This window comes from Colius striatus, unplaced genomic scaffold, assembly GCF_028858725.1.
Source record: "Colius striatus isolate bColStr4 unplaced genomic scaffold, bColStr4.1.hap1 scaffold_93, whole genome shotgun sequence".
NCBI lineage: Eukaryota > Metazoa > Chordata > Aves > Coliiformes > Coliidae > Colius > Colius striatus.
Genome location: NW_026908543.1, coordinates 1 through 27,958, shown reverse-complemented (window position 1 = coordinate 27,958; position 27,958 = coordinate 1). Strand labels below are relative to the sequence as shown.

The 27,958-nt window shown below is 61.5% G+C and overlaps 3 protein-coding genes and 1 long non-coding RNA gene across 11 annotated transcripts; 3 read left to right on the top strand and 1 right to left on the bottom strand.

Moving 5' to 3' along the window:
• Positions 1–1,118: 1,118 nt before the first annotated feature.
• On the bottom strand, positions 1,119–5,970 carry LOC133629597 (uncharacterized). Its single transcript, XR_009821085.1, has 3 exons — positions 5,707–5,970; positions 5,351–5,502; positions 1,119–1,544 (listed from the first exon to the last, which is right to left on the bottom strand). It is a non-coding gene; the product is annotated as an uncharacterized LOC133629597 (long non-coding RNA).
• A 5,719-nt stretch (positions 5,971–11,689) lies between these two features.
• Positions 11,690–22,820, top strand: CCDC9 (coiled-coil domain containing 9). Of its 5 annotated transcripts, none has more exons than XM_062020255.1 (14): positions 11,690–11,774; positions 15,580–15,684; positions 15,981–16,130; positions 16,252–16,482; positions 16,562–16,669; positions 17,762–17,938; positions 18,062–18,252; positions 19,393–19,563; positions 19,658–19,718; positions 19,818–20,211; positions 20,337–20,489; positions 21,856–21,935; positions 22,103–22,168; positions 22,679–22,820. In XM_062020255.1, exons 1-14 carry the CDS (start codon positions 11,772–11,774, stop codon positions 22,733–22,735), a joined length of 1,947 nt encoding a protein of 648 aa, XP_061876239.1. In that variant the 5' UTR covers positions 11,690–11,771; the 3' UTR covers positions 22,736–22,820. The 5 variants fall into 5 exon arrangements, with proteins under 5 accessions (XP_061876239.1, XP_061876241.1, XP_061876237.1 ...); XM_062020257.1 differs by having other exon boundaries at positions 11,744–11,774; positions 15,550–15,684; positions 19,818–19,998; XM_062020253.1 differs by having other exon boundaries at positions 11,744–11,774; positions 15,550–15,684.
• C5AR1 (complement C5a receptor 1) lies at positions 22,678–27,825 on the top strand. 4 transcript variants are annotated; one of them, XM_062020261.1, is made up of 3 exons: positions 22,833–23,686; positions 24,961–25,680; positions 25,792–27,825. In XM_062020261.1, exons 1-3 carry the CDS (start codon positions 23,553–23,555, stop codon positions 26,027–26,029), a joined length of 1,092 nt encoding a protein of 363 aa, XP_061876245.1. In that variant the 5' UTR covers positions 22,833–23,552; the 3' UTR covers positions 26,030–27,825. The 4 variants fall into 4 exon arrangements, with proteins under 4 accessions (XP_061876246.1, XP_061876245.1, XP_061876244.1 ...); XM_062020262.1 differs by lacking the exon at positions 22,833–23,686 and adding an exon at positions 22,678–22,743 and having other exon boundaries at positions 24,961–27,825; XM_062020260.1 differs by having other exon boundaries at positions 24,961–27,825.
• LOC133629594 (uncharacterized) lies at positions 26,105–27,825 on the top strand. Its single transcript, XM_062020259.1, has 2 exons — positions 26,105–26,260; positions 26,309–27,825. Exons 1-2 carry the CDS (start codon positions 26,105–26,107, stop codon positions 27,671–27,673), a joined length of 1,521 nt encoding a protein of 506 aa, XP_061876243.1. The 3' UTR covers positions 27,674–27,825.
• Positions 27,826–27,958: the final 133 nt, after the last annotated feature.

The window sequence follows — 27,958 nt, the reverse complement described above, 5'->3', positions numbered from 1 at the left end:
AGACCCCTCCCCCTGCAGCCCCCCAAACCCCAGGGTCCCCAACCTTTGTGACCCCCCCCAAACCCCAGGAGGCTCTTCCCCCTGCAGCCCCCCAAACCCCAGGGTCCCCAACCTCTGTAGCCCCCCCAAACCCCAGGGTTCCCAACCTTTGTGACCCCCCCAAACCCCAGGAGGCCCCTCCCCCTGCAGCCCCCCAAACCCCAGGGTTCCCAACCTTTGTGACCCCCCCAAACCCCAGGAGGCTCTTCCTCCTGCAGCCCCCCAAACCCCAGGGTCCCCAACCTCTGTAGCCCCCCCAAACCTGATGGTCCCCAACCTCTGCAGCCCCTCAAACCTCAGAAGACCCCTCCCCCTGCAGCCCCCCAATCCCTAAGGTCCCCAACCTCTGTAGCCCCCCCAAACCCTCAGGGTCCCCAACCTTTGTGACCCCCCCAAACCCCAGGAGACCCCTCCCCCTGCAGCCCCCCAAACCCCAGGGTCCCCAACCTCTGTAGCCCCCCCAAACCCCAGGGTCCCCAACCTTTGTGACCCCTCCAAACCCCAGGAGACCCCCTCCCTCTGCAGCCCCCCAAATCCCATGGGCCTACTGCCCCTGCAGCCCCCCCAAACCCTGTAGCCCCCCCTCCAATCCCCATGAGCCCCCCAAACCCTGTGGCCCCCCACTTCTGCAGCCCAATCCCCATGAGCCCCCCTCCCCCTGCAGCCCCCCCAAACTTCACAGCCCCCCCTTTTCATCCCCCCAAACCCCATGAACCCCCCCCAAATCCCACATCCCCCCCACCCCTTCATCTCCACATCCCCTGAGAGCCCCCCCAAACGCTGTGACACCCCCAAACCTCCCTGCAGCACCCCCAAACCTCCCTCCCTTCCCCCCCCCCCCAATTCACACCCTTCTCCTTCGACTCCTTTTATTGAAAAGAAAGGTACAAAAGAGACTTCACTGATCATATACAGCCCCCCCTTATTTACAGCCCCCCCTTATTTACAGCCCCCCCTATTTACAGCCCCCCCACTTCTATACAGCCCCCCCAAACGTCTATACAGCCCCCCAACTTCTATACAGCCCCCCCCTTATACATAATGTACACCCCCCCCTTTATATACAGTATATACATTGCTACTGTCTGCAGCCCCCTATGGAGGTGGGGGGCTGTTTAGGGGGAAAAGGGGGGGTCAATTCACACGGGGGGGGTTGAGACACACCCAGGGTGTCCCCCCAAAATCCCCCCTCCCCCAATAAATTAAATAAATAGGGAAATAAAAGGGGGGGGGGAGGGATGGGAAAGGGTTAATGCCCCTCCCCCAGGGAGGGAAAGGGTTAATGCCCCCTCCCCCAGGGAGATGCAGCATTTTGGGGGTTAAAGGGGGAGGGAGAGGGTCAGGATACACCCCTGGGCCCCCCCTCTTTTAAAGGGGGGAAGGGGGTGTGTTGGTGTCCTGGGTTGGGGTCGAGCTCAGTTGGCTGCTTGCAGGTCGTACCGGGCTCCCAACAGCTGCCAGAGCAGACGGTAAAGGTGACCCCAAAACACACCCCGAGCTTCCCCCTGCGGCCAAAAGCTTCGTTAGCAACGATTTCTGAAAGGTTAGGGGGTGAGTTTTCCCCTCCCCTCAATTCCCAAAACCACCTTTTGCTGTCTCAAACCGCCCCCAAAATCCACCCCCCCCCCCTTTCTCCCCGCCCCTTCCCCTCGCTGCTATTTATAGGCTGTGAGTCAGCGCCTGGCTCAGCACGAGCCTGCAAACAAACCCAAACCGACCCCCCTCCCCGAGGCTGGGTTGTGCTTGAGGAGGGGCTGGGAGGTAGATTAGGGGGTGCCCAACCTTGCCCACCCCCCCAAAAAAATAGACGTTGGAGCCACACACAGCATCAGGAGTTGTTGTTGGCCCCTTGCACAGGCTGGAATTGACACCCAGAGACATAAAAGAGTCTCTGTCACACCCTAAACAGCCTCTGGACACCCCCAAAATAGCTTCTGGATCCCCACACAGACACCCCCAAAATAGCCTCTGGACCCCCAGCCCATAACTGACACCCAGACCCACAAAAGAGCCTCTGGACACCCCAAAACAGCCTCTGGAACCCCCAAAACAGCCTCTGTCCCACCCCAAAACAGCCTCTGGACCCCCCACAGACCCCTCCAAAATAGCCTCTGGACCCCCAGCCCATAACTGACACCCAGACCCACAAAAGAGCCTCTGGACACCCCAAAACAGCCTCTGGAACCCCCAAAACAGCCTCTGTCCCACCCCAAAACAGCCTCTGGACCCCCCACAGACCCCTCCAAAATAGCCTCTGGACCCCCAGCCCATAACTGACACCCAGAGCCCCAAAACAGCCTCTGGACACCCCAAAACAGCCTCTGGAACCCCCAAAACAGCCTCTGTCCCACCCCAAAACAGCCTCTGGACCCCCCACAGACCCCTCCAAAATAGCCTCTGGACCCCCAGCCCATAACTGACACCCAGAGCCCCAAAACAGCCTCTGGACACCCCAAAACAGCCTCTGGAACCCCCAAAACAGCCTCTGTCCCACCCCAAAACAGCCTCTGGACCCCCCACAGACCCCTCCAAAATAGCCTCTGGACCCCCAGCCCATAACTGACACCCAGAGCCCCAAAACAGCCTCTGGACACCCCCAAACAGCCTCTGGAACCCCCTAAAACAGCCCCTGGAACCCCCAAACAGCCTCTGGACACCCCCAAAACAGCCTCTGGACACCCCCACAGACACCCCCCAAAACAGCCTCTGGACCCCTCAGCCTATAACTGACACCCAGACCCACAAAACAGCCTCTGGACACCCCAAAACAGCCTCTGGAACCCCCAAAACAGCCTCTGTCCCACCCCAAAACAGCCTCTGGACACCCCCAAAACAGCCTCTGTCCCACCCCAAAACAGCCTCTGGACCCCCACACAGACACCCCCAAAATAGCCTCTGGACCCCCAGCCCATAACTGACATCCAGACCCACAAAAGAGCCTCTGGAGCCCCCCAAAGAGCCTCTGGAACCCCCAAAACAGCCTCTGGACACCCCCAAAACAGCCTCTGTCCCACCCCAAAACAGCCTCTGGACCCCCAGCCCATAACTGACATCCAGACCCACAAAACAGCCTCTGGAACCCCCAAAACAGCCTCTGGACACCCCCAAAATAGCTTCTGGATCCCCACACAGACACCCCCAAAACAGCCTCTGGACCCCCAGCCCAAAACTGACACCCAGACCCACAAAACAGCCTCTGGAGCCCCCAAAACAGCCTCTGGACACCCACACAGACACCCCCAAAATAGCCTCTGGACCCCCAGCCCATAACTGACACCCAGAGCCCCAAAACAGCCTCTGGAGCCCCCCAAAGAGCCTCTGGAACCCCCAAAACGGCCTCTGGAACCCCCAAAACAGCCTCTGGACACCCACACAGACACCCCCAAAATAGCCTCTGGACCCCCAGCCCATAACTGACACCCAGACCCACAAAACAGCCTCTGGAGCCCCCCAAAGAGCCTCTGGAACCCCCAAAACAGCCTCTGGACACCCCAAAACAGCCTCTGGACACCCCCAAAACAGCCTCTGTCCCACCCCAAAACAGCCTCTGGACCCCCAGCCCATAACTGACATCCAGACCCACAAAACAGCCTCTGGAACCCCCAAAACAGCCTCTAGACACCCCCAAAACAGCCTCTGGACCCCCCCACAGACCCCCCCAAAACAGCCTCTGGACCCCCAGCCCAAAACTGACACCCTGACCCACAAAACAGCCTCTGGACACCCCCAAACAGGCTCTGGACACCCACACAGACCCCCCCAAAATAGCCTCTGGCCCCCCAAAATAGCCTCTTCCCCCCCAGCCCATAACTGACACCCAGACCCACAAAATAGCCTCTGGACCCCCCCACCAAAACAGCCTCTGGACACCCCCAAAACAGCCTCTGGACACCCCCAAAACAGCCTCTGGACACCCCCACAGACCCCCCCCAAAACAGCCACTGCCCCCCCACTCCATAACAGACCCCTCAACCCCAAAGCCCCCCAAAACAGCTACTGCACTCCCAGCCCATGACAGACCCCTCACCCCCACACCCCCCAAAACAGCCACTGCCCCCCAAAATTGACTCCTCACCCCCAGAGCCCCCCAAAATATCCACTGCCCCCCCAGCCAGCCACTACGCCCCCCAAAGCCACCCAAAACAGACACTGGCCCCCCACTCCATAACAGACCCCTCACCCCCAGAGCCCCCCAAAACAGACGCTGCCCCCCCCACTCCATAACAGACTCCTCACCCCCAGAGCCCCCCAAAACAGCCACTGCTCCCCACTCCATAACAGACCCCTCCCTCCCAGAGCCCCCCAAAACAGACACTGGCTCCCCAGAGCCCCCCAAAACAGCTACTGAGCCCCCCAGCCCATAACAGACCCCTCACCCCCAGAGCCCCCCAAAACAGCCACTGCACCCCCATAACTGATTCCTCACCCCCAGAGCCCCCTAAAACACCCACTGCTCCCCACTCCATAACAGATCCCTCACCCCAGAGCCCCCCAAAACAGACACTGGCTCCCCAGAGCCCCCCAAAAACAGCTACTGAGTCCCCCAGTCCATAACAGACCCCTCCCTCCCAGAGCCCCCCAAAACAGCCACTGCCCCCCATAACTGATTCCTCACCCCCAGAGCCCCCCAAAACAGCCACTGCTCCCCACTCCATAACAGACCCCTCCCTCCCAGAGCCCCCCAAAAACAGACACTGGCTCCCCAGAGCCCCCCAAAACAGCTACTGAGCCCCCCAGTTCATAACAGACCCCTCACCACCAGAGCCCCCCAAAACAGCCACTGCACCCCCAGAGCCCCCTAAAACAGCTACTGAGCCCCCCAGCCCATAACAGACCCCTCAGCCCCAGAGCCCCCCAAAACAGACACTGCACCCCCAGCCCATAACAGACCCCTCACCCCCAGAGCCCCCCAAAACACCACTGCCCCCCCATAATTGATTCCTCACTCCTAGAGCCCCCCAAAACAGCCACTGCCCCCCCATAACAGACCCCTCACCCCCAGAGCCCCCCAAAACATCCACTGCCCCCCCATAACCAGCAGCCAGGGGCTAACACTGAGTGTGGGGGGGGGTTGGGCAGATTTTAGGGTGCTCCAGCACCCCCCCCCAAGTACCCCCCTCCCCAATTTCGGGGTGCCACCCCCCTACAAACACCCCTCCCCCCTTTCCCAGCACCAAGGGGGCAACACCACCTGCGTTTGTCGGGGGTCTCTGTGTGGCTTTTACTCTCTCCCACCCCCCCCCAAGTGCCCCCTCCCCTATTTTAAGGTACCCCCTCCCCAATTTCGGGGTGTCCCCCCCTTTTTAATCACCTGTTGCTCGTAGGTCTGCTGAAAAGCATCACCCAGGAGGCGCAGCCGAGCTCCCAGCTCCTGCTCCAAGCCTTGGGGGGGCTGTGGGGGGCGTCCCCCCCCCACCAGAGCCCCCCCATTTGGGGAAGGACCCTCGTGAGTTTCAGCTTCATCTATTTTTGGGGAGGGGGGAGAGAAAAGGGGCGTGGTCTAGTGAAGGGGGCGTGGTTTGAGAGGAGGGGGCGTGGTTTAGGGGAAGGGGGCGTGGCCAGAACAGGCTCCACCCCCTCAAGCAACACGTTGGGGTGGGGGATTAGGGATGGGGGGGGGGAAGGGTTTAGGGGTCTTCCCCCCACCCCCCCTCCCCAAATACTGACCGTGGGTAGCAGCGGGGGGGTCCCGACGTGTCCCACAGCGATAGAGGCTGAAGTTTTGGGGTGCAGGAGGTGAAGGGGGAACCCCGGGACAGGCGCAGCTCAAACGGGGGTGTAAACGTGGGGGGGTGGGTAAAGGGAGGGGGGGGTAAAGGTAAAGCCCCCCCCCTCCGTCCCCTTCCCCCCCCCCCGCAGGCAGGGTGGGCTGGTAACGGGGCTGGGGGCTCGCCGAGGCTCCCTTCCCGTAGAGGTCTGGCCATCGCGCCCGGGGGGGCTCTGTGGGGGGAGGGGGAGAGAGACACGAGTGGGTGGGATTCGGTTTTGGGGGGGGGGACACACACACACAAACACGGCGTGGCGGGAAAGGCGGCTGGCGGCCACCAGGGGGCGCCTTTGCGGGTGGTGTTTGTAAACAAACGCGAACGGCAGCGACCGCGACCCCCCCCTACACCCCAAAACCTCCCCCCACGCCAAACCCACGCGTGGGGACTCCCCCCCCTCCCCAAAACCATCTCCTCACTCCCCTCATCCACGCGTGGTGACCCCCACCCCCAAACCCCCTCTCTGTTGCCCACGGGGGTCACCCCCCCAAACGTCCCCCCCCACTCGTGACACCCCACGAGCCCCCCCCCTGTGTCACTTCACTCGTGTCCCACCCCCCCACACACACGGGGTGTGGGGGGGGGTCACTGCACCCCACCCCACTCGTGACACCCCCCCCAATGTGTCACTTCACTCGTGTCCCCTTCACCCCCCCCACGGTGGGATATGGGGGTCACCGCACCCCACCCCACTCGTGACACCCCCCCAATGTGTCACTTCACTCATCCCCCCCACGGCGGGATATTGGGGGGGGTCACCGCACCCCACCCCACTCGTGACACCCCCCTTTTTCCCCCACGTCCCTCCCCGAATGGGGGGTTTAGGGGAGGGGAGGGGGGTCACCCCACACCCCACTCGCGACACCCCCCCCCCAATGTGTCACTTCCCTCGTGTCCCCTTCACCCCCCCACGACGGGATGGGGGGGGGGGTCACCGCACCCCACCCCACTCGTGACACCCCCGCACCCCCCTTTTTCCCCCACGTCCCTCCCTGAATGGGGGGTGATGGGGTGGGGAGGGGTCACCCCCACACCCCACACCCCACTCGTGACCCTCCCGTTTCCCCCCCACCCCCCCCATCACGCGTGGGGGCTCCCGCACTCACTGCAGCTGCATGAACCGTGCGGGGCGGCGGGAGCTGCGATCGGCACCGGCTCGGGCTCGGTCTCCCCGCTCTGACCACCGAACCCCTCCCCTCCCGTGACGTCACCACCCCCGGACCCCCCCCCCCCTCCCCAAAAACAGACAAGTTCGGGCTTGTGCGGCCGTCGGGGATCCCCCCCCCCCACCCCCCCCAAACCCCGCAACGTGCCGGGGGCGGGTCTCGCGGGGGCCGCAGCCACTCAGCCTCCGCCGCCCCCGTTTCTAGGGGAAGGTTTCGGTGCCGCCGCCTCCCCGGTAACAGCGGGAAGGGTCCAACCAGGCGATGCCGACGCCCCCTCCCCACCCCACCCCCCTTTTCCCACGCATCCCCCCCCTTTTCCCACGCATCCCCCCCCCTTTCCCACGCATCCCCCCCCTTTTCCCACGCACCCCCCCCCCCTTTCCCACGCATCCCCCCCCCCTTTTCCCACGCCCCCCCCCCCAAACCCCCGCACCCGGGACACCCCCGCACCCCCCCTCCCCCAATACACCCCCCATTGAACCGGGACCCCCCCAATCCCCGCTGTTTGACCTTTGACCCCTGGCCCCGCCCCCGCCCCCCTTTTTAGCCCCCTCCGGTCTCGCCCCCCCCCCCCCCCACCCGCTTCCCCTCCCAACCGCAGCCGCCGCGCTCTGATTGGTCGGAGCCGCCTCCGCCTCCACCAATCAGCGCCCGCGGCGGCGCTGTCTCCAGCGGAGCGCGCGACTGTGCGGGAACCGGCGGGGCCGGGGGTGAAGCCGCGGGCAGCGGCCGGAGACGATGCGGAGGGGAGGCGGGGGGCTCGCGGGGGATACAGGGGAGGCAGGGGGCTCATGGGGGAGGCGGGGGGCACAGGAGATGCGGGGGACACACAGGGGATGCGGGGGGCACACGGGATGCGGGGGGCACATAGGAGATGCGGGGGACACACAGGGGATGCAGGAGATGCGGGAGACACACAGGGGATGCGGGGGGCACACGGGATGCGGGGGGCACATAGGAGATGCAGGGGACACACAGGGGATGCAGGAGATGCGGGGGGCTCACGGGGGATGCAGGAGATATGGGGGATGTGGGGGACACACGGGATGCGGGGGGCACATAGGGGATGCGAGGGGCACACGGGGGATGCGGGGGGCACACGGGATGCAGGGGATGTGGGGGGCACACGGGATGCGGGGGGCACACGGGATGCGGGGGGCACACGGGGGATGCAGGGGATACAGGGGATGCGAGGGGCACATGGGGGATGCGGGGGGCACACCGGGGATGCAGGAGATGTGGGGGGCACAGGGGAGGCGGGGGACACACAGGGGCTACAGGTGCTATAAGGACTAGAGGGGACACACGGGTTAGAGGGGACACACAGGGGCTACAGGTGCTATAAGGGCTAGAAGGGACACAGAGGGGACACACAGGGGTTAGAGGGGACACAGAGGGGACACACGGGTTAGAGGGGACACACAGGGGCTACAGGTGCTATGAGGGCTAGAGGGGACACAGAGGGGACACACAGGGGTTAGAGGGGACACACAGGGCTTAGAGGGGACACACAGGGGCTACAGGTGCTATAAGGACTAGAAGGGACACAGGGGGGACACACAGGGGTTAGAGGGGACACAGAGGGGACACACGGGTTAGAGGGGACACACAGGGGCTACAGGTGCTATAAGGACTAGAGGGGACACAGAGGGGACACACAGGGGTTAGAGGGGACACAGAGGGGACACACGGGTTAGAGGGGACACACAGGGGCTACAGGTGCTATAAGGGCTAGAGGGGACACAGGGGGGACACACAGGGGTTAGAGGGGACACAGAGGGGACACACGGGTTAGAGGGGACACACAGGGGCTACAGGTGCTATAAGGGCTAGAGGGGACACAGGGGGGACACACAGGGGTTAGAGGGGACACACAGGGGCTACAGGTGCTATAAGGGCTAGAGGGGACACAGGGGGGGACACACGGGTTAGAGGGGACACACGGGTTAGAGGGGACACACGGGGGACACACAGGGGTTAGAGGGGACACACAGGGGACACAGGGGCTATAGAGGACACACGGGGGCTACAGGGGACACAGAGAGTCTAGAGGGGACATACAGGGACTATAGGGGACACACAGGCTAGAGGGGACACAGAGGGGCTATGGAGGACACACGGGGGCTACAGGGGACATACAGGGGCTACAGGGGACACACAGGCTATAGAGGACACAGAGGGGCTAGAGGGGACACAGAGGCTCTCCAGGGACAATAGGGGACACAGAGTGGCTACAGGAGCTAGAGGGGACACAGGGGCTATAGGGCACATGGGCTATAGGAGGCTCGGCTATAGGGACACAGGCTATAGGTGTGACAGCTACAGGGACACAGGCTGTAGGTGTGACAGCTACAAGCACACATGCTGTAGGTGCTCTGTTATAGATCCTGTTATAGATCCTATAGATCCTTTAGGTCTGTGGTATAGGCCCTGGCCATAGGTCCTGCTATAGGTCCTGTTATAGGCCCTGGCTGTAGATCCTGGCTATAGATCCCACAACAGGTTCCAACTATAGATCCCACTATAGTTCCTGTTATAGGCCCTGGTTGTAGATCCTGGCTATAGATCCCACAACAGGTTCCAACTATAGATCCCACTATAGTTCCTGTTATAGGTCCTGGTTGTAGATCCTGGCTATAGATCCCACAACAGGTTCCAACTATAGATCCCACTATAGTTCCTGTTATAGGTCCTGGTTGTAGATCCTGGCTATAGATCCCACAACAGGTTCCAACTATAGATCCCACTATAGTTCCTGTTATAGGCCCTGGTTGTAGATCCTGGCTATAGATCCCACAACAGGTTCCAACTATAGATCCCACTATAGTTCCTGTTATAGGTCCTGGTTGTAGATCCTGGCTATAGATCCCACAACAGGTTCCAACTATAGATCCCACTATAGTTCCTGTTATAGGTCCTGGTTGTAGATCCTGGCTATAGATCCCACAACAGGTTCCAACTATAGATCCCACTATAGGTCCTGGCTGTAAATCCTGGCTATAGATCCCACTATAGGTCCTGCCATAGGTCCTGGCTGTAGATCCCATCTATAGATCCTGGCTATAGATCTCACTATAGGTCCTGTTATAGGTCCTGGCTGTAGATCCTGGCTATAGATCCCACTATAGGTCCTCCTATAGGTCCTGCTATAGGTCCTGGCTATAGGTCCAACAACAGGTTCCAACTATAGATCCCACTATAGGTCCTGGCTGTAGATCCTGGCTATAGATCCCACTATAGGTCCTGTTATGGATCCTGGCTGTAGATCCTGGCTATAGATCCCACAACAGATTCCAACTGTAGATCCCACTATAGGTCCTGGCTGTAGATTCTGGCTATAGATCCCACTATAGGTCCTGTTATGGATCCTGGCTGTAGATCCCAGCTATAGATCCTGGCTCTAGATCCCTCTATGGATCACACCACAGGCTCTGGCGCAGGGACGAGCCCCCGCTGCCCCCATCCCCCCCCATCACCCCCACCCCCCCCCATCCCCATCCCACCCCCCCCATCCCCGTCCCCGCCGCCCCCCCCAGGCCCCGCCCCCCGGCGCCGCGCGCGCGCGCCCAGCCCGGGCTCAGCCAATCAGCGCGCGCGGCCGCGGCCAGAGCCGCAGCTGCCATGGAGACAGCCGGGGGGCGGGGCGAAGGCGGAGCCACGCCCACATCGCCCATTGGCCACGCCCATTCCCCCTCTGGCCACGCCCACCAAGCGGGGAGCGCGGGAAAGGGGCCGCGGCTGGGACACGGACACGTGGGCGGGGGGACAGAGGGGACACGGGAGGGGACAGAGGGGACACGTGGGTTGGGGGACAGAGGGGACACGGGAGGGGACAGAGGGGACACGGGGGGTGGCAGCGTGGGGACACACGGGTGGGGGCAGAGGGGACACGGGGGTGGGGGGACAGAGGGGACACGGGAGGGGACAGAGGGGACACGGGGGGTGGGGAGACAGAGGGGACACGGGGGGGGACAGAGGGGACACGGGGGTGGGGGGACAGAGGGGACACAGAGGGACACGGGGGGTGGTGGCAGCGTGGGCACACGCGGGTGGGGGACAGAGGGGACACAGGGGGTGGCAGTGTGGGGACACACGAGTGGAGGACAGAGGGGACACAGGGGGTGGCAGCATGGGGACACGTGGGTGGGGAGACAGAGGGGGGACAGAGGGGACACGTGGGTGGGGGACAGAGGGGACACGGGGGGACAGAGGGGACACGGGGGGTGGTGGCAGCGTGGGGACACGTGGGTGGGGGACAGGGGGGACAGAGGGGACACGGGGGGTGGTGGCAGCGTGGGGACACACGGGTGGGGGACACTGATGACACAGGGGGGTGGCAGCGTGGGGACACACGAGTGGGGGACAGAGGGGACACAGGGAGTGGCAGCGTGGGGACACGGGTAGGGGGACAGAGGGGACACGGGGAGGACAGAGGGGACACAGGGGGATGGTGGCAGCGTGGGGACACAGTGAGGGGACAGAGGGGACACGGGGGGTGGCAGGGTGGGGACACGCAGGGGGGACAGAGGGGACACGCGTGGGGGGACACGGGTGGGCTGGTGTCGTGGGCACACGCGTGTGTGGGGACACAGGGGACACGAGGCCATCGGTGCTCAGCGCCGCGGGACGGCGGCGCGTGGGGGGAGGACACGGGGCAGCCCCACGCGTGAGCGACCCCCGGCGGGCCCCACCTTGGCCATCGCCCTTTTAAGCGGCCGGCGCGGGCCCGGGCGGAAGCGGAAGTGGGGGGGCGGGCTCGCGGCGGGGCCGGGTGTGGGGCCTGGACGCTGCCGCCGCCGCCATGGTGAGGCCCGGCCGGGGCCCGGGGGACGGGACGGGACGGGACGGGATGGGACTGGGACGAGACTCGGACGAGACTGGGATGGGACTGGGAGGGGACTGGGATGAGCTGGGATGGTGATGGGATGGGACTGGGACGGGACTGGGATGAGCTGGGACGGGACTGGAATGAGCTGGGACTGGGACGAGACTGAGATGGGACTGGGACGGTGATGGGACGGCACTGGGATGGGATGGGACTGGGATGAGCTGGGGCGGGACTGGGATGGGACTGGGACGAGACTGGGATGGGACTGGGATGAGATGGGATGGTGATGGGACTGGGACGGGACTGGGACGGGACTGGGACGAGACTGGAATGAGCTGAGACGGGACTGGGATGAGCTGGGGCAGGACTGGGATGGGACTGGGATGGGACTGGGACGAGATGGGATGGTGCTGGGACAGTGCTGGGATGAGACGAGACGAAACTGGGATGGGACTGGGACAGGATGGGGACAGAGACTGAGCTGTGACTTTGGAGGCCAGTTGGTCCTTGTCAGGGCTGTGCCTGAGCTCCAGGGGCTGTGCCTGAGCTCCAGGGGCTGTGCCTGAGCTCCAGGGGCTGTGCCTGAGCTCCAGGAGCTGTGCCTGAGCTCCAGGAGCTGTGACTGAGCTCCAGGAGCTGTGCCTGAGCTCCAGGAGCTGTGACTGAGCTCCAGGAGCTGTGCCTGAGCTCCAGGGGCTGTGCCTGAGCTCCAGGGGCTGTGCCTGAGCTCCAGGAGCTGTGACTGAGCTCCAGGGGCTGTGCCTGAATTCCAGGGGCTGTGCCTGAGCTCCAGGGGCTGTGCCTGAGCTCCAGGGGCTGTGCCTGAGCTCCAGGGGCTGTGCCTGAGCTCCAGGGGCTGTTTGATCCCTGTCAGAGCCTGAGCTGTGGCTCCAGGGGCTGGAACTGAGTCTCTGGGGGCTGGCTGGTCCTTGTCAAGCCTGTGCTGGGGCTGCAGGGGCTGTGCCTGAGCTCCATGGGCTGTGCCTGAGCTCCATGGGCTGTGCCTGAGCTCCAGGAGCTGTGCCTGAGCTCCATGGACTGTGCCTGAATTCCAGGGGCTGTGCCTGAGCTCCAGGGGCTGTGACTGAGCTCCAGGGGCTGTGACTGAGCTCCAGGGGCTGTGCCTGAGCTCCAGGGGCTGTTTGATCCCTGTCAGAGACTGAGCTGTGGCTCCAGGGGCTGAGCTGTGGCTCCAGGGGCTGGAACTGAGTCTCTGGAGGCTGGAACTGAGTCTCTGAAGGCTGGTTAGTCCTTGTCAATCCTGTGCTGGGGCTCCAGGGGCTGTGACTGAGCTCCAGGAGCTGTGACTGAGCTCCAGGGGCTGTGACTGAGCTCCAGGGGCTGTTTGATCCCTGTCAGAGCCTGAGCTGTGGCTCCAGGGGCTGGAACTGAGACTCTGGAGGCTGGTTGGTCCTTGTCAAGCCTGTGCTGGGGCTCCAGGGGCTGTGACTGAGCTCCAGGAGCTATTTGATCCCTGTCAGAGCCTGAGCTGTGGCTCCAGGGGCTGAGCTGTGGCTCCAGGGGCTGGAACTGAGTCTCTGGAGGCTGGTTGGTCCTTGTGAAGCCTGTGCTGGGGCTCCAGGGGCTGTGACTGAGCTCCAGGAGCTGTTTGATCCCTGTCAGAGCCTGAGCTGTGGTTCCAGGGGCTGGAACTGAGTCTCTGGAGGTTGGTTGGTCCTTGTCAAGCCTGTGCTGGGGCTGCAGGGGCTGTGCCTGAGCTCCAGGAGCTGTGCCTGAGCTCCAGGGGCTGTGCCTGAGCTCCAGGGGCTGTGCCTGAGCTCCAGGGGCTGTGCCTGAGCTCCAGGGGCTGTTTGATCCCTGTCAGAGCCTGAGCTGTGGCTCCAGGTTCTGGAACTGAGTCTCTGGAGGCTGGTTGGTCCTTGTGAAGCCTGTGCTGTGGCTCCAGGTTCTGTGACTGAGCTCCAGGGGCTGTTTGATCCCTGTCAGAGCCTGAGCTGTGGCTCCAGGGGCTGAGCTGTGGCTCCAGGAGCTGGAACTGAGACTCTGGAGGCTGGTTGGTGCTTGTCAAGGTCTGAGCTGTGGCTCCAGGGGCTGTGCTGTGGCTCCAGAGGCTGTGCTGTGGCTCCAGGGGCTGGAACTGAGTCTCTGGGGGCTGGAGCTGAGTCTCTGGAGGTTGGTTGGTCCTTGTCAAGCCTGTGACTGAGCTCCAGGGGCTGTGACTGAGCTCCAGGGGCTGTGACTGAGCTCCAGGGGCTGTGACTGAGCTTCAGGGGCTGTTTGATCCCTGTCAGAGCCTGAGCTGTGGCTCCAGGGGCTGAGCTGTGGCTCCAGGGGCTGGAACTGAGTCTCTGGAGGCTGGAACTGAGTCTCTGGGGGCTGGTTAGTCCTTGTCAGGGCTGTGCTGGGGCTGCAGGAGCTGTGACTGAGCTCCAGGGGCTGTTTGATCCCTGTCAGAGACTGAGCTGTGGCTCCAGGGGCTGAGCTGTGGCTCCAGGGGCTGGAACTGAGTCTCTGGAGGTTGGTTGGTCCTTGTCAAGCCTGTGCTGGAGCTGCAGGAGCTGTGTCTGAGCTGCAGGGGCTGTGACTGAGCTCCAGGGGCTGTTTGATCCCTGTCAGGGTCTGTGCTGTGGCTCCAGGGGCTGGAACTGAGTCTCTGGGGGCTGGTTAGTCCTTGTCAGGGCTGTGCTGGAGCTGGAGGAGCTGTGCCTGAGCTCCAGTGGCTGTGACTGAGCTCCAGGAGCTGTTTGATCCCTGTCAGAGCCTGAGCTGTGGCTCCAGGGGCTGAGCTGTGGCTCCAGGGGCTGGAACTGAGTCTCTGGGGGCTGGTTGGTCCTTGTGAAGCCTGTGCTGGGGCTCCAGGGGCTGTGACTGAGCTCCAGGGGCTGTTTGATCCCTGTCAGAGCCTGTGCTGTGGCTCCAGGAGCTGGAACTGAGTCTCTGGGGGCTGGTTGGTGCTTGTCAAGGTCTGAGCTGTGGCTCCAGCGGCTGGAACTGAGTCTCTGGGGGCTGGAGCTGAGTCTCTGGAGGTTGGTTGATCCTTGTCAAGCCTGTGCTGGGGCTCCAGGGGCTCTGACTGAGCTCCAGGGGCTGTGACTGAGCTCCAGGGGCTGTTTGATCCCTGTCAGAGCCTGAGCTGTGGCTCCAGGGGCTGGAACTGAGTCTCTGGGGGCTGGAGCTGAGTCTCTGGAGGTTGGTTGGTCCTTGTCAAGCCTGTGACTGAGCTCCAGGGGCTGTGACTGAGCTCCAGGGGCTGTTTGATCCCTGTCAGAGCCTGAGCTGTGGTTCCAGGGGCTGGAACTGAGTCTGTGGAGGCTGGAACCGAGTCTCTGAAGGCTGGTTAGTCCTTGTCAATCCTGTGCTGGAGCTGCAGGGGCTGTGACTGAGCTGCAGGGGCTGTGACTGAGCTCCAGGGGCTGTTTGATCCCTGTCAGGGCTGTGCTGGAGCTCCAGGGGCTGGAACTGAGTCTCTGGGGGCTGGTTAGTCCTTGTCAGGGCTGTGCTGGAGCTGGAGGAGCTGTGCCTGAGCTCCAGGGGCTGTGCCTGAGCTCCAGGGGCTGTGCCTGAGCTCCAGGAGCTGTGCCTGAGCTCCAGGGGCTGTGCCTGAGCTCCAGGGGCTGTGCCTGAGCTCCAGGAGCTGTTTGATCCCTGTCAGATCCTGAGCTGTGACTCCAAGTCCTGACCCTACCAGGACCGAGCGTGTCTGTGTTTATTTGTGTGTGTGTTTGAGTGTGTTTAGGGCCACATTCCCTCCAACTTCAACCCTTCCCCTACTTGTTGGGTCTTTTCCAAGCTCCCCAGTGTCCCCTGTCCCTACCCTCAGGCAGCTGCCCTGGACCTGAGGTCGAAGGAGGAGAAGGACGCGGAGCTGGACAAACGCATCGAGGCGCTGCGCAAGAAGAACGAGGCTCTGATCAAACGTTACCAGGTGTGTCAAGAAGGGGCTCAGCCTCCTGTCCCCCCTCTTTTCCCCTCCCTTTCCCCCCCTTCAACCCCTTCTTTCACCCCTCCTTCCCCTCCTCTCCCCCCTCTTCTTTCCCCATCCTTCCTACGTGGAGCTTACGGCCACTAATCCTCCCGCAGCAGCTTAACAGCAGCTCAGGGAGAGGTGGGGGGGGGTTGATGTCATTTGGGGTGACAGGAGGAGGATGAGGGGGGTGTGTTTGTGCTTGGGGGGGTTAATCCCATCCTTGACCCCCCCTCTAAACCTCACCATGGTGACAGGAGATCGAGGAGGACAGGAAGAGGGCAGAAGAGGAGGGGGTGGCTGTGACAGCGCTGCGCCGGGCACGACCAGCCCCTGACACCAAACAGGACAAGAGATGGGTGGGCAAGAACCTGGCTGTGACTGTCCAGCTTGTGCCTTCCCCTGGGGTGAGTGAGGGGGGCAGATTTTGGGGGGGCTTCAAGGTGATTTTGGGGGGTTTCAAGGTGATTTGGAGGGGGGTTGTTGTGCTCTGACTGAACCCTCCCCCATTGTCTTTCCCCGCTGCAGGAGAAGCGTGTGGCCAAGGAGAAGAAGCACTTGGGGACCCCCAAAGCAGCTCATGGCCACTCCCCTCGTGGCTCAGGGTACCCCAAACATCCCCCACGAGGGGATGAGCCCCCAGAGCCCTTTTTAGGGGTGAGCCCAGGGGAACGTGGGGGCCGTGGCCAGCGGCAGCAGAGCCGAGGCTTCGGCACCACGGCGCCGGCGGCTGAGAGTGGCCCAGACAGAAAGTCCAAGGTGGGTGGATCCTGGAAGGAGGGGAAAAGGGGTGAAGGGAAAGAGGGTTCAGCAGATGTTTTGGGGTGTCTTGAAGTAGAAGGAGCTGTTTTGTCCTCCCCAGGAGTGGGAAGAGAGAAGGAGGCAGAACATTGAGAAGATGAACGAGGAGATGGAGAAGATCGCGGAGTATGAGAAGAACCAAAGGGTGAGGGAGCAAAAACCCCCCTGAGGAAGGACAGGGAAGGGCTGGAGAGAGCTCTGAGGTGATGGCAGTGGAGCATCTGCCTTGTGCTGAGAGGCTGAGGGAGCTGGGGCTCTGCAGCTTTGGGCAGGAGGAGCCTGAGGGCTGAGCTCAGCCATGTCTCCAAGTGTCAGGAGGATGGAGCCAGGCTGTGCTCAGGGATAGGACAAGGGGCAAGGGGGATAAACTGCAACATCAGAGCTTCCAAAGGCACACAAGGAGGAGTCTGTGAGGTGAGGGAGCACTGGAAGGGGCTGCCCAGATGGGCTGTGGAGGCTCCTGCTCTGGAGACATCCCAAACCCACCTTGGGCTCATCCCTGTGGCCCCTGAGCACCAGGAACCTGCTTTAGGAGCTCTGGAGCTTCCTTTCCACCCCCATCACTGTGTGATTCTCTGGTCCCACTGGCACAGGAGGAGAAACTCCTGGCCCAGGCTGCCCAGGGAGGCTTTGGAGGCTCCTCAGGAGCTTCCCAACCACACTTGGACTCATCCCTGTGCCCCCTGAGCACCAGGAACCTGCTTTAGGGCTGGGGGAGCTCCAGAGCTTCCTTCCAACCCCACCATTGTGTGGTTCCACTGGCACAGGAGGAGAAACTCCTGGCCCAGGCTGCCCAGGGAGGCTTTGGAGGATCTCAGGTGGCTTCCAAACCCACCTCAACACCTTCTTGTGCCCCCTCTGACCATGAGGAACCTGCTTTAGGGCTGGAGGAGCTCTGGAGCTCCCTTCCCACCCCCATCACTGTGTGATTCTCTGGTCCCACTGGCACAGGAGGAGAAACTCCTGGCCCAGGCTGCCCAGATGGGCTGTGGAGCATCTCAGGAGCTTCCCAACCCCACTTGAACTCATTTCTCATGGAAGAGAACCCTCTTGGGCAGGAGATCTGGCCCAGGCTGCCCAGGGAGACTTTGAAGCCACCTCAAGAGCTTCCCAACCCCCACTTAGCCTCACCCCATTGCCCCCTCCTCCTTCCCAACCTCTTTTAGCAAGGAACATCCACTGGCTGATGTCTAAAGCTCCCTCCAAGCCTCCCCAATGTTTGTTTCCATGCCTCCAGGATGGGCTCCACGAGAAGAACCCCGTGAGGAACTTCTTGGATGACCCAAGTCGCTCGGGACCCGTCGCCGCTGCCCAACGGCGCCAGGGGAGTCGCCGCCACGGCCGCAACTGGGGGGGACCCGACTTTGCCAAGGTCAAAACTGGCCTGGAAAGGGATCAAACCTGGCAGGGCCAAGTATGTCCATTGGGAAGGGTCTTCCCTTTCATTCCTATGTCTCATTTCAGGGTGGTTTTCATCCTGCTGCTTGGTTGAGGTGGGTTGAAGGAGGGTTCACGGTGATGTCGTGCTGTGTCGTAGGGACGTCGCTGCAAAGCCAAAGCTGGGGTGGGATCTTTGGACATGACACTGTCCATGACTGGTAGAGAAAGAGCTGAATACATGAGGTGGAAGAAAGAAAGAGAAGAGATTGACCAGGAGAGGTTGGCAAGACACAGAAAACCCGGCGGGGAGTGGCGAAGGGAGTGGGACGCCGAGAAACCCGACAGCATGTGAGAGGGCTGAGGCCTGGGGGGTTGGAAAGGGGGGGTGTGGGGATGAATTTGGGGGCTCCTGGACTCCTACAGAGGGTGGGATTCTCCCCATGGACAATTAAGAGGAAGGTGGGAAGGGGAGAGTGAAGGAAACATCAGCTGGTGGGGAGGTGGAGGAGAGGGGAGGGGGGAAAAAGGCACCTCTGGGCATCAGGCACCAAGGGAAGGGGAGGGGGGTGAAAGGAGCATAAAGTCTTGGGGGAGGGGAGAAACAGGTTCCTCAGGAGGTTCCCAAACCCACTTGGGCTCATCCCTGTGCCCCCTGAGCACCAGGAACCTGCTTTAGGAGCTCTGGAGCTCACTTCCCACCCCCATCACTGTGTGATCCTCTGGTTCCTCTGGCACAGGAGGAGAAACTCCTGGCCCAGGCTGCCCAGGGAGGCTTTGGAGCATCTCAGGAGCTTCCCAACCACACTTGGACTCATCCTTGTGCCCCCTGAGCATGAGGAACCTGCTTTAGGGCTGGAGGTTCCTTCCATCCCTCACCATTGTGTGGTTCCACTGGCACAGGAGGTGCTGAGCTGAGGGAGCCCTGGCCCAGGCTGCCCAGGGAGGCTTTGGAGCATCTCAGGTGGCTTCCAAAGCCACCTCAACACCTTCCTGTGCCCCCTCTGACCACCAGGAACCTGCTTTAGGGCTGGAGAAGCTCTTCAAGGTCTAAAGAGCTCTGAAGGGATTCTCTGGTTGCACTGGAACCATGAGGAGAAGCTCCTTTGGTGCTGAGCCCTGGCCCAGGCTGCCCAGGGAGGCTCCTCAGGAGCTTCCCAACCCCACTTGGCCTCATTCCTGATGGAGAAAAACCTGCTTGAGCAGGAGATTTGGCCTTAGATGACCCTTGGAGCTTCCTTCCCACCCCCATCACTGTGTGATTCTCTGGTTCCACTGGCACAGGAGGAGAAACTCCTGGCCCAGGCTGCCCAGGGAAGCTTTGGAGGCTCCTCAGGAGCTCCAACCCCCCTGACACATTCCTGTGCCTCCCTCTAGGTGGAAGCAGCTTCTTCAGGGGGCTGTTGGGCTGGATGAGCTCTAAAGGTCCCTCCAACCCCCCACCACGGTGTGATTCTGTCCTTCTGTGACCTCTGCTGTTGTTTTCTATAGGTTCAAAGAAGGTTTTGTGCCCCCTCCCAGCCTGGAGACGAGGGGGGAGGATGAAAGCAGGCGCCCTCCCCCCAAACCTTTGACTTTTGGGGAGTTTCTCGCTCCTCATCGTGGCCAGAGAAGGAAACGAGGCCGTGGGCACAGCCAGGGCTCAGGGCCCAAAGCCTATAGGTCAGTGAGGGAGGGGAAAAGGGGGGGTCACACACCCCAGGGAAGGGTTTAAAGCTTCCCTGGGAGCTCCTGAGGTTGTGCTTTCCCCCTGCAGCATGCATGATGACCGGTGGGAGCAGGAGAAGGAGGCAGCAGAAGGAGCTCAGGGGCAGAAGGTGAGGAGGAGGAGGGAGGGGAGTGGGAAACAGCCCCCCCAAACCCATCTGAGACCACCCCCCTTCACCCTAAATCCCTCCTCAACCCCTTGGCTGCAGGTGGAGGAAGCAACAGGCAGAGCCATCACAGAGCCCCCTCCCTCCCCCAGCAGCCCTGAGGAGGATGAGGATCAGTGGGAGGATGTGAGTGAGGAGGAAGAAGAAGAAGAAGAGGAAGAGGAGGAGGAAGAGGAAGAAGGTGGCAGCCCCAACTCATGGAGCCAGGCTGGAGCACCCCTCAGTGCGTCCCCCAAAGCCCCCAAAGCCAGGCAGGCTCCAAGTCCCAAAGCTGAGGGGGGAAAGGGGGGGGGTCCCAAGAGTCCCCCCAGCCCCTTTTCCCCCCTGGGGGGTCACCAGCCTGTCTGGGACTGGGGTGAGGAGATGGAGCTGGGGGACAGTCCCCTGGCAGGTGCCACTGTCCCCAGAGCCAGAGGGGCCTCTGCAGAGACTCCAGGTAAAGGGGGGAATTGGAGGAGGGGGAGGCACTGAAGCTGGGGCTTGAGCTGGGGGCCACGTAGCCAGAGCAGCAGGACAAGGTTGAACTTGGCCATGGGTTGATGGTGGGCTTCTCTCCTTCAGGGTTGAGCCCTGTGGAGGTTGCTGAGACCCCCAAGAAGGGGCAAAGCCCCCCAGAGCCCACCCAAGGGGAAGAGCTGAGGCCAAGCACGGAGCAAGAAGCGTTGGAGAAGGTTGAGGAGGTGGCTCAGAGCCCAGCAGAGGACACAGAACCAGGTGAGGAGGGGAAAAGGGAGGGACAAAGGAGGTTCTCCACACATCAGGGCAACCCAAGTGGGGTTGGAAAGCTCTTGAGGAGCCTCCCTGGGCAGCCTGGGCCAGGAGTTTCTCCTCCTGTGCCAGTGGGACCAGAGGATCACACAGGGATGGGGGTGGGAAGGAAGCTCCAGAGCTTCTCCAGCCCTAAAGCAGGTTCCTGGTGCTCAGAGGGGGCACAAGAAGGTGTTGAGGTGGCTTTGGAAGCCACCTGAGATCCTCCAAACCCTCCCTGGGCAGCCTGGGCCAGGAGTTTCTCCTCCTGTGCCAGTGGAACCAGAGGAACACACAGTGATGGGGGTGGGAAGGAAGGTCCAGAGCTCCTCCAGCCCTAAAGCAGGTTCCTGGTGCTCAGGGGGCACAGGGATGAGCCCAAGTGGGGTTGGGAAGCTCCTAAAGAACCTCCCTGAGCAGCCTGGGCCAGGGCTCAGCACCAAAGGAGCTTCTCCTCATGGTTCCAGTGCAACCAGAGAATCCCTTCAGAGCTCTTTAGACCTTGAAGAGCTTCTCCAGCCCTGGAGCAGGTTCCTGGTGCTCAGAGGGGGCACAGGAAGGTGTTGAGGGGGCTTTGGAAGCCACCTGAGATGCTCCAAAGCCTCCCTGGGCAGCCTGGGCCAGGGCTCCCTCAGCTCAGCACCAAAGGAGCTTCTCCTCCTGTTTCAATGGGACTGTTTGTGCTCCAGCCTGTGCCCATCAGCCCTTGTCCTGTCCCTGGAGACAACCAAGTGCTGCCCCAAGCTCCTGACACCCCCCATGTAGCTCTGGGTGAAGCTCCTGCCCTTGGCCCATCCCTGCAGCCTGCCCAGGTCCCTCTGCTCACACATGTCCCAGTGCCCTCAGCACCTTGGGCCTCTCTCCAGCCCTTCCCTGTCCCTCTGGAGCTGGGCAGCCCAGAGCTGGCCCCAGGAGCCCAGCTGAAGCCCCAGCAGAGCAGAGCAGAGGGGGAGCAGAAGCCCCCTGGCCCTGCTGCCCACACCCTGATGCCCCCCCATGCTCCCCCTGCCCTTCTTGCCCCCTCAGGGGCAGTTTCTGCTCCCCCAGCAGTGCCAGGTCCCTCTCCTGGAGCTTCTCTCCAGCAGCTCAGCCCCAGCCTGGGGCTGCCCATGGCTGCAGGACTCTGCCCTTGCAGCCCCTCAGCACCATCCCCAGTGCCCAGCTCCCCTTGACCCACCCAGTGCTCCCAGTTTGGCACCAACAGCAAACTCCCTGCCTTTCCCTCCACCCCTTCCCCAGCTCCTTGATGAACACACCAAACTTGTGACTCCCCAAACCCCATCCCATTGGGCCTCAATTCCTCCTCCTCTCTCTGTTTTTCCCCCCTCTCCAGGACCCTCAGCCCCAGCCCAAGCCTCCCACCCCCCCTCAGACGGGGCCCCAGGCTCCGTGGAGATCAGCAGCTTCCAGCGGGTGCGTTTCCATAAGGCTTCACCTTCTCCAGCTGAGCACTAACACCTTGGGGAGGGGGTTTCCAACCTCCCCACCTCTCCCCCCACCTCCCCAACTTATTTTTGGGGGGGGGGGGTGGGATTCTTGTCCTGTCTCTGTGTCCTCACCTCTGCTTCTTGGCTCTCGAGGCTCCTGCTGACCCCCCACGAAAGCTCCTCGGATCTGTCGCCTCTCTTCCCTGTTTGGAACCAGCAGTTGGGTTTCTTTTCTCTCCCAAATCTCTTTTTGGGGGGGGGATATGGGGGAGGGGGGGAAGAGGAGGAGTTGGGGTGACCCCCAACCCTTCCCATTTGGGCTGCTGGGGGCTTGTTGGCTGCTGTGTCTGTGTCTGCCCTGGATTAAACGTTTCCCTCCCCAAACAACCCCCTGGGATTGGGCTCTTGTGGTAGTTGGGGGTGGGGGGAACATTGTGGGGACCCCCCCTTTGGATATATCCCTCTGGATTCAACCAGGGGTGCACAGCACCATCCTCCCCTCACCCAGGGGACAGAATGAGGCCCCACAGCTGAGTGTGTGGCCACCAAGCAGCAGCTCTTGGTTGCCCCACATCCCCTCACTCAGCGTTGGGGTTGGTGGGGAGGGTGTAGGGGGGCACAAGCAGGGGTTAAACCCCTTTCCCTCACCTCAAACCCCTTTTAGCTTCCCCCTGTGTGGTTTTTGGGGTGCTTCACTCTGCCTCCTCCTCTCTGTGTCTCCTGTGACAGGACGGCCAGCGCTGGGCTCCCACCGTCCCTCCGTCACCCGGCTCCCTCCCGCTCTGACCGTTGCTGTGAGCTGCCAGGACCAAAGCTGGGGAGGGTTGGCCATCACCCTTCCTCATGCTGGAGGGAGAGAAGAGAGGGAGGGGGAGGTTTGAGACTGTGGGGAGAGGGGGGGTTCCCCAAATCCCTGCTGCTCCTGCAGGGGGTGAGTTGAGCCCCCTGAGTGTTGGAGAGCAAAGGACGTGGCGCCACCGAAGCTGCTTGAAGGGTGGTTTTTGGGGGGGTACTTCTTGTTTCTGGCAGCTGCCCCTGAGGTTCCTGCCCCTGGAAGGGTGTTTTTGGGGGGTCCCCCCCTCTTTTGTTCCTGTAGGAAGGGTTTGAGCTCCCTTGCTCTGGCTGTGGGGAGCCCCCAGGCTGGTACCAACACTCCCCCAGTGGCTGGTGCTGCTGAGCTTTGCCAGGGCTGGAATGGAAGGGGGGGGGGATGGGGGGGTCCTGTTTGGTTTTTGGGGTGAAATGAGGGATGGAAAAGCAGGGAGGGGGTCTCCCCAACACCCTCCCCCTCAGCCACCATGAGACCTCCAACTATCCCTGGGCTGCAGCAGCTCCCTGGCAGGGAGAGGGAGGAGATGTCCCTGGGCTGGCTGGTGGTGGGTGAGAGCCGTCAGCCACGCTGGGACCCACGAGGGATGCTCCAGCTCATCCTCTGAGCCCAAAACCACCCCAAATCCCTCCCAAACAGGCACCTTCTTGGGGTTGGGCATCTCATCTTCCATCTCCCCTCGCTGCTGCCACCTCCCTGGGTCCCACCAGCCTCTCTCAACCCCCCCTCCAGCTCCCCCTCAGCGGTGGCTTCTTCTTTTTATCTCAAGGGCTGATGTCTTTTTCCTCCTTCTCCCTTCCCCTCCCTTCCTCTCCCCTCCCTCCCTTTGCTTCCTCCTCCCTGCCCTATAAAACCCATCCCCTGCTCCTTCCCTGGGGCAGCTCAGCCACCGCCACCGACCGACCCAGGTGAGGGGCCGCTGGGCCAAGGGGCTTCTGCTGTCCCCCCTCCCCAAACCCCCCTCCCCAAGCACCTTTGGCTCAGCAGAGGCTTTGGCTCATCTCCATCCAGCATGGGTTGGCTTTTCTCTGCTTCAGACCCTTGGGGGCTCCTCTTTAGGCAGCTTGAGCAGTGGTTGGAGATGCCAAATCTCCTCCTTGGTGCTTCTTCCACACCTCAGCTCGCTCAGGCAACCCCTGGAGGACCCCAGACCTTCTCCTCCTTCTCTCCTCCTCCTCCTTCAGGGTTGTTATTCCTCCCCTCCCAGGTTCTGCTGATGTTTTGGGGCACTTGAGAGGCTTTTCTTTCTTTCCCTGGGGGTTTGAAGGTCAAACTCAACCCATCTCCCCTCTCTGTGACCCCTCCCCAGCACCCAAGTTGACCCTGGTGAAGCTGCAGCTCCTCTGGTGTTTCCTCATCCAGCTTCCTGCCCTCAGCTGTGTGGTGCAAGGGGAGGAAATGTCTTGTCTCCTGGGTGACCAGGCTTGGAGGAAGGGGGTGGGAGGAGGTGGATAAACCATGAAGCCAAACAGTTTGGGGTGTTGGTGGCCCATGTTCTTGAGGAGCATCAACAGGGGCTGCTCCTGGAGGTGAGGGAACTGTGGGAGATGATGATGATGATGGGTCTGTGAGAAGGTTTGTGGTGAGCTTGCTGGTTGCTCAGAGGAGCTGTGGATGTCCCATCATTCAAGGTCAGGTTGGACAAGGCTTTGACCAACCTGATGTAGTGGAAGATGCCCTTGGATCAATGTAGGGGGAGATTGGGCTCTTGGATGGTCTTTTGGGGTCTCTTCCAACCCCAAACCCTCCCAGGAGTAGGGACAGGGCTGATGCAGTGGAAGATGCTCTTGGCTCAATGTAGGGGGAGGTTGGACTCTTGGATGGTCTTCAAAGGTCTCTTCCAACCCCAAACCCTTCCAGGAGTAGGGACAGGGCTGATGCAGTGGAAGATGCCCTTGGATCAGTGTAGGGGAGGTTGGATGGTCTTCAAAGGTCTCTTCCAACCCCAAACCCTTCCAGGAGTAGGGACAGGGCTGATGCAGTGGAAGATGCCCTTGGATCAATGTAGGGAGAGATTGGACTCTTGGATGGTCTTTTGGGGTCTCTTCCAACCCCAAACCCTCCCAGGAGTAGGGACAGGGCTGCTGTAGTGGAAGATGCCCCTGGCTGTGTCAGATTGACCTTGGAAGACCCTTTTCAACCCAAATCCTTGCGTGGTGCTCTAACAGAGTGTGGTTTCCAGGTTCCTCTGCTGGAGGATGGACTCCATCACCCCCAATTACACCTACAATTACTCCCTTGAGGAGGACTATTCCTTAGATGACCTCGATGACTACCAAGTCCCTCACAGCTCCCGTGCTGTCCTGGCTCTCTACACCCTCATCTTCCTCCTGGGTGTCCTGGGCAACGGGGCCGTGATCTGGGTGAGCGGCTTCGAGCTTCGCCGCACGGTCAACGGCGTCTGGTTCCTCAACCTCTCCATCGCCGACCTCCTTTGTTGCTTGGCCCTTCCTTTCCTGGCCTTACCTCTAGCCCGTGACCACCACTGGCCTTTAGGTGGCTTTGCCTGCAAGCTCCTTCCTTCCCTCACCATCCTCAACATGTTTGCCAGCGTCCTGCTCCTCACGGCCGTCAGCGCCGACCGTTGCGCCCTGGTGACGAGGCCGGTTTGGTGCCAGAACCACCGAACCCTTGGCTTGGCCAGAGGGGTTTGTGTAGCCTCTTGGTTGGTAGCTGGGCTCCTCACCCTCCCTTCCTTCATCTTTCGGACCACTTGGACTGATGACTTCTCAGATAAAGTCACCTGTGTCCTGGATTACAGAGCAGTTGGACGCCACCAGCGCCTGACCGAGCTGGTCACGGCCGTCACCCGCTTCGTCTGCGGCTTCCTGGTGCCTTTCGTGGTCATCACGGCTTGTTACAGCCTCCTCCTGGCTCGTGTCCACAGCAAAGGTTTTGCCAGGTCCAGGAAAGCCATCAAGCTCATCTTGGTGGTCATCAGCAGCTTCTTTGTGTGTTGGTTGCCTTACCACGTGGTGGGTTTGATCTTGGCTTCCACTTCTCCTCAAAGCAGCTTGTTCAAAGGAGCTCGGGCTGCTGACCCCGTGGTGGCCGGAGTCGCCTACGTCAACAGCTGCATCAACCCCATCATCTACGTCATCATGGGTCAGGACTTCAGGGACAAGTGTCAGAGGTCCTGGAGAGCTGTTCTCAAGGGGGTGTTGAGTGATGAGCCCACCAGCACCATGGGTGACAGCAGGATGAAGAGCAAATCCACCCTCGATGACCAGAGCGTCAGCACCATGGTGTGACTGGGAAGTGGAGGTGGCTTTGGGGAGGTGGCTCTGGGGTTGGAAGGTTCCTTGAGTCCTTCTCCTCTCCTGGAGATGGCTTTGGGATTGGAAGGTTCCTTGAGTCCTTCTTCTCTGCTGGAGGTGGCTTTGGGGTTGGAAGGTTCCTTGGAGCCACCACCTTCTCCTCTCCTGGAGGTGGATTTGGGGTTGGAATGTTCCCTGAAGTCACCACCTTCTCCTCTCCTGGAGGTGGATTTGGGGTTGGAATGTTCTTTGAGTCCTTCTCTTCTCCTGGAGGTGGCTCTGGGATTGGAAGGCTCCCTGAGACCTTCTCCTCTCCTGGAGGTGACTTTGGGGATGGAATGTTCCTTGGAGCCACCACCTTGTCCTCTCCTGGAGGTGACTTTGGGGTTGGAATGTCCCTTGAGTCCTTCTCCTCTCCTGGAGGTGACTTTGGGGATGGAATGTTCCCTGAAGTCACCACCTTCTCCTCTCCTGGAGATGGCTTTGGGGTTGGAAGGTTCCTTGAGTCCATCTCCTCTCCTGGAGGTCTCACAGAGAGGAGGTGGCTCTGGGGTTGGAAGGTTCCCTGAGACCTTCTCCTCTCCTGGAGGTGACTTTGGGGATGGAATGTTCCTTGGAGCCACCACCTTGTCCTCTCCTGGAGGTGGCTCTGGGGTTGGAAGGTTCTTTGAGTCCTTCTCTTCTCCTGGAGGTGGCTTTGGAGTTGGAAGGTTCCTTGGAGCCACCACCTTCTCCTCTCCTGGAGGTGGATTTGGGGATGGAATGTTCCCTGAAGTCACCACCTTCTCCTCTCCTGGAGGTGGCTCTGGGATTGGAAGGCTCCCTGAGACCTTCTCCTCTCCTGGAGGTGACTTTGGGGATGGAATGTTCCTTGGAGCCACCACCTTGTCCTCTCCTGGAGGTGACTTTGGGGTTGTAATGTCCCTTGAGTCCTTCTGCTCTCCTGGAGGTGGTTCTGGGGTTGGAAGGTTCCTGAGGCCATCACCTTCTCCTGTCCTGGTGGTGACTTTGGGGTTGGAATGTTCCTTGGAGCCACCACCTTCTCTCCTGGAAGTCACAGCCCCTCAAACCCCCCTCCCAGTCCCACCAACCCCCTCCCAGCCCCTCAACCCCCCTCCCAGTCCCACCAACCCCCTCCCAGCCCCTCAACCCCCCTCCCAGCCCCTCAACCCCCTCCCAGCCCTACAACCCCCCTCCCAGCCCCTCCAACCCCCCTCCCAGCCCCTCAACCCCCCTCCCAGCCCCTCCAACACCCTCCCAGCCCCTCAAACCCCTCTCCCAGCCCTTCCAACCCCCTCCCAGCCCCTCCAACCCCCTCCCAGCCCCTCCAACCCCCTCCCAGCCCCTCCAACACCCTCCCAGCCCCTCCAACACCCTCCCAGCCCTCCAACCCCCCTCCCAGCCCCTCAACCCCCCTCCCAGTCCCACCAACCCCCTCCCAGCCCTCCAACCCCCTCCCAGCCCCTCAACCCCCCTCCCAGTCCCACCAACCCCCCTCCCAGCCCCTCCAACCCCCCCTCCCAGTCCCACCAACCCCCTCCCAGCCCTCCAACCCCCTCCCAGCCCCACCAACCCCCTCCCAGCCCCTCAACCCCCCTCCCAGCCCATCTCCACCCCCTCCAGCTCCATCCAAGCTGAGGTTGAGCCCATATGAACTGTAACCCTCCCTCTCCACTCAAGTTTAACCCTTTCAGCCCCAGCTGACCCTGCTGTTGGGGGGTGGGGGTGGCTGGTTGCTCTTTACCTTCTCCCCTGAGCCAATAAACGTTGACCTTTCCTCAAGGCCTTGAGCAAGACCCTCCCTTCCTTGCTTCTCCTTTTTGGTTGCTGATTGAGTAAGGTTGGGGTGGGTTGATTTTTGCTGCCTCTGCTGCTTGGAAGCTCTTGTGTGATGCAACGAGGTCCTTGGGCTGTCCTTGTCCA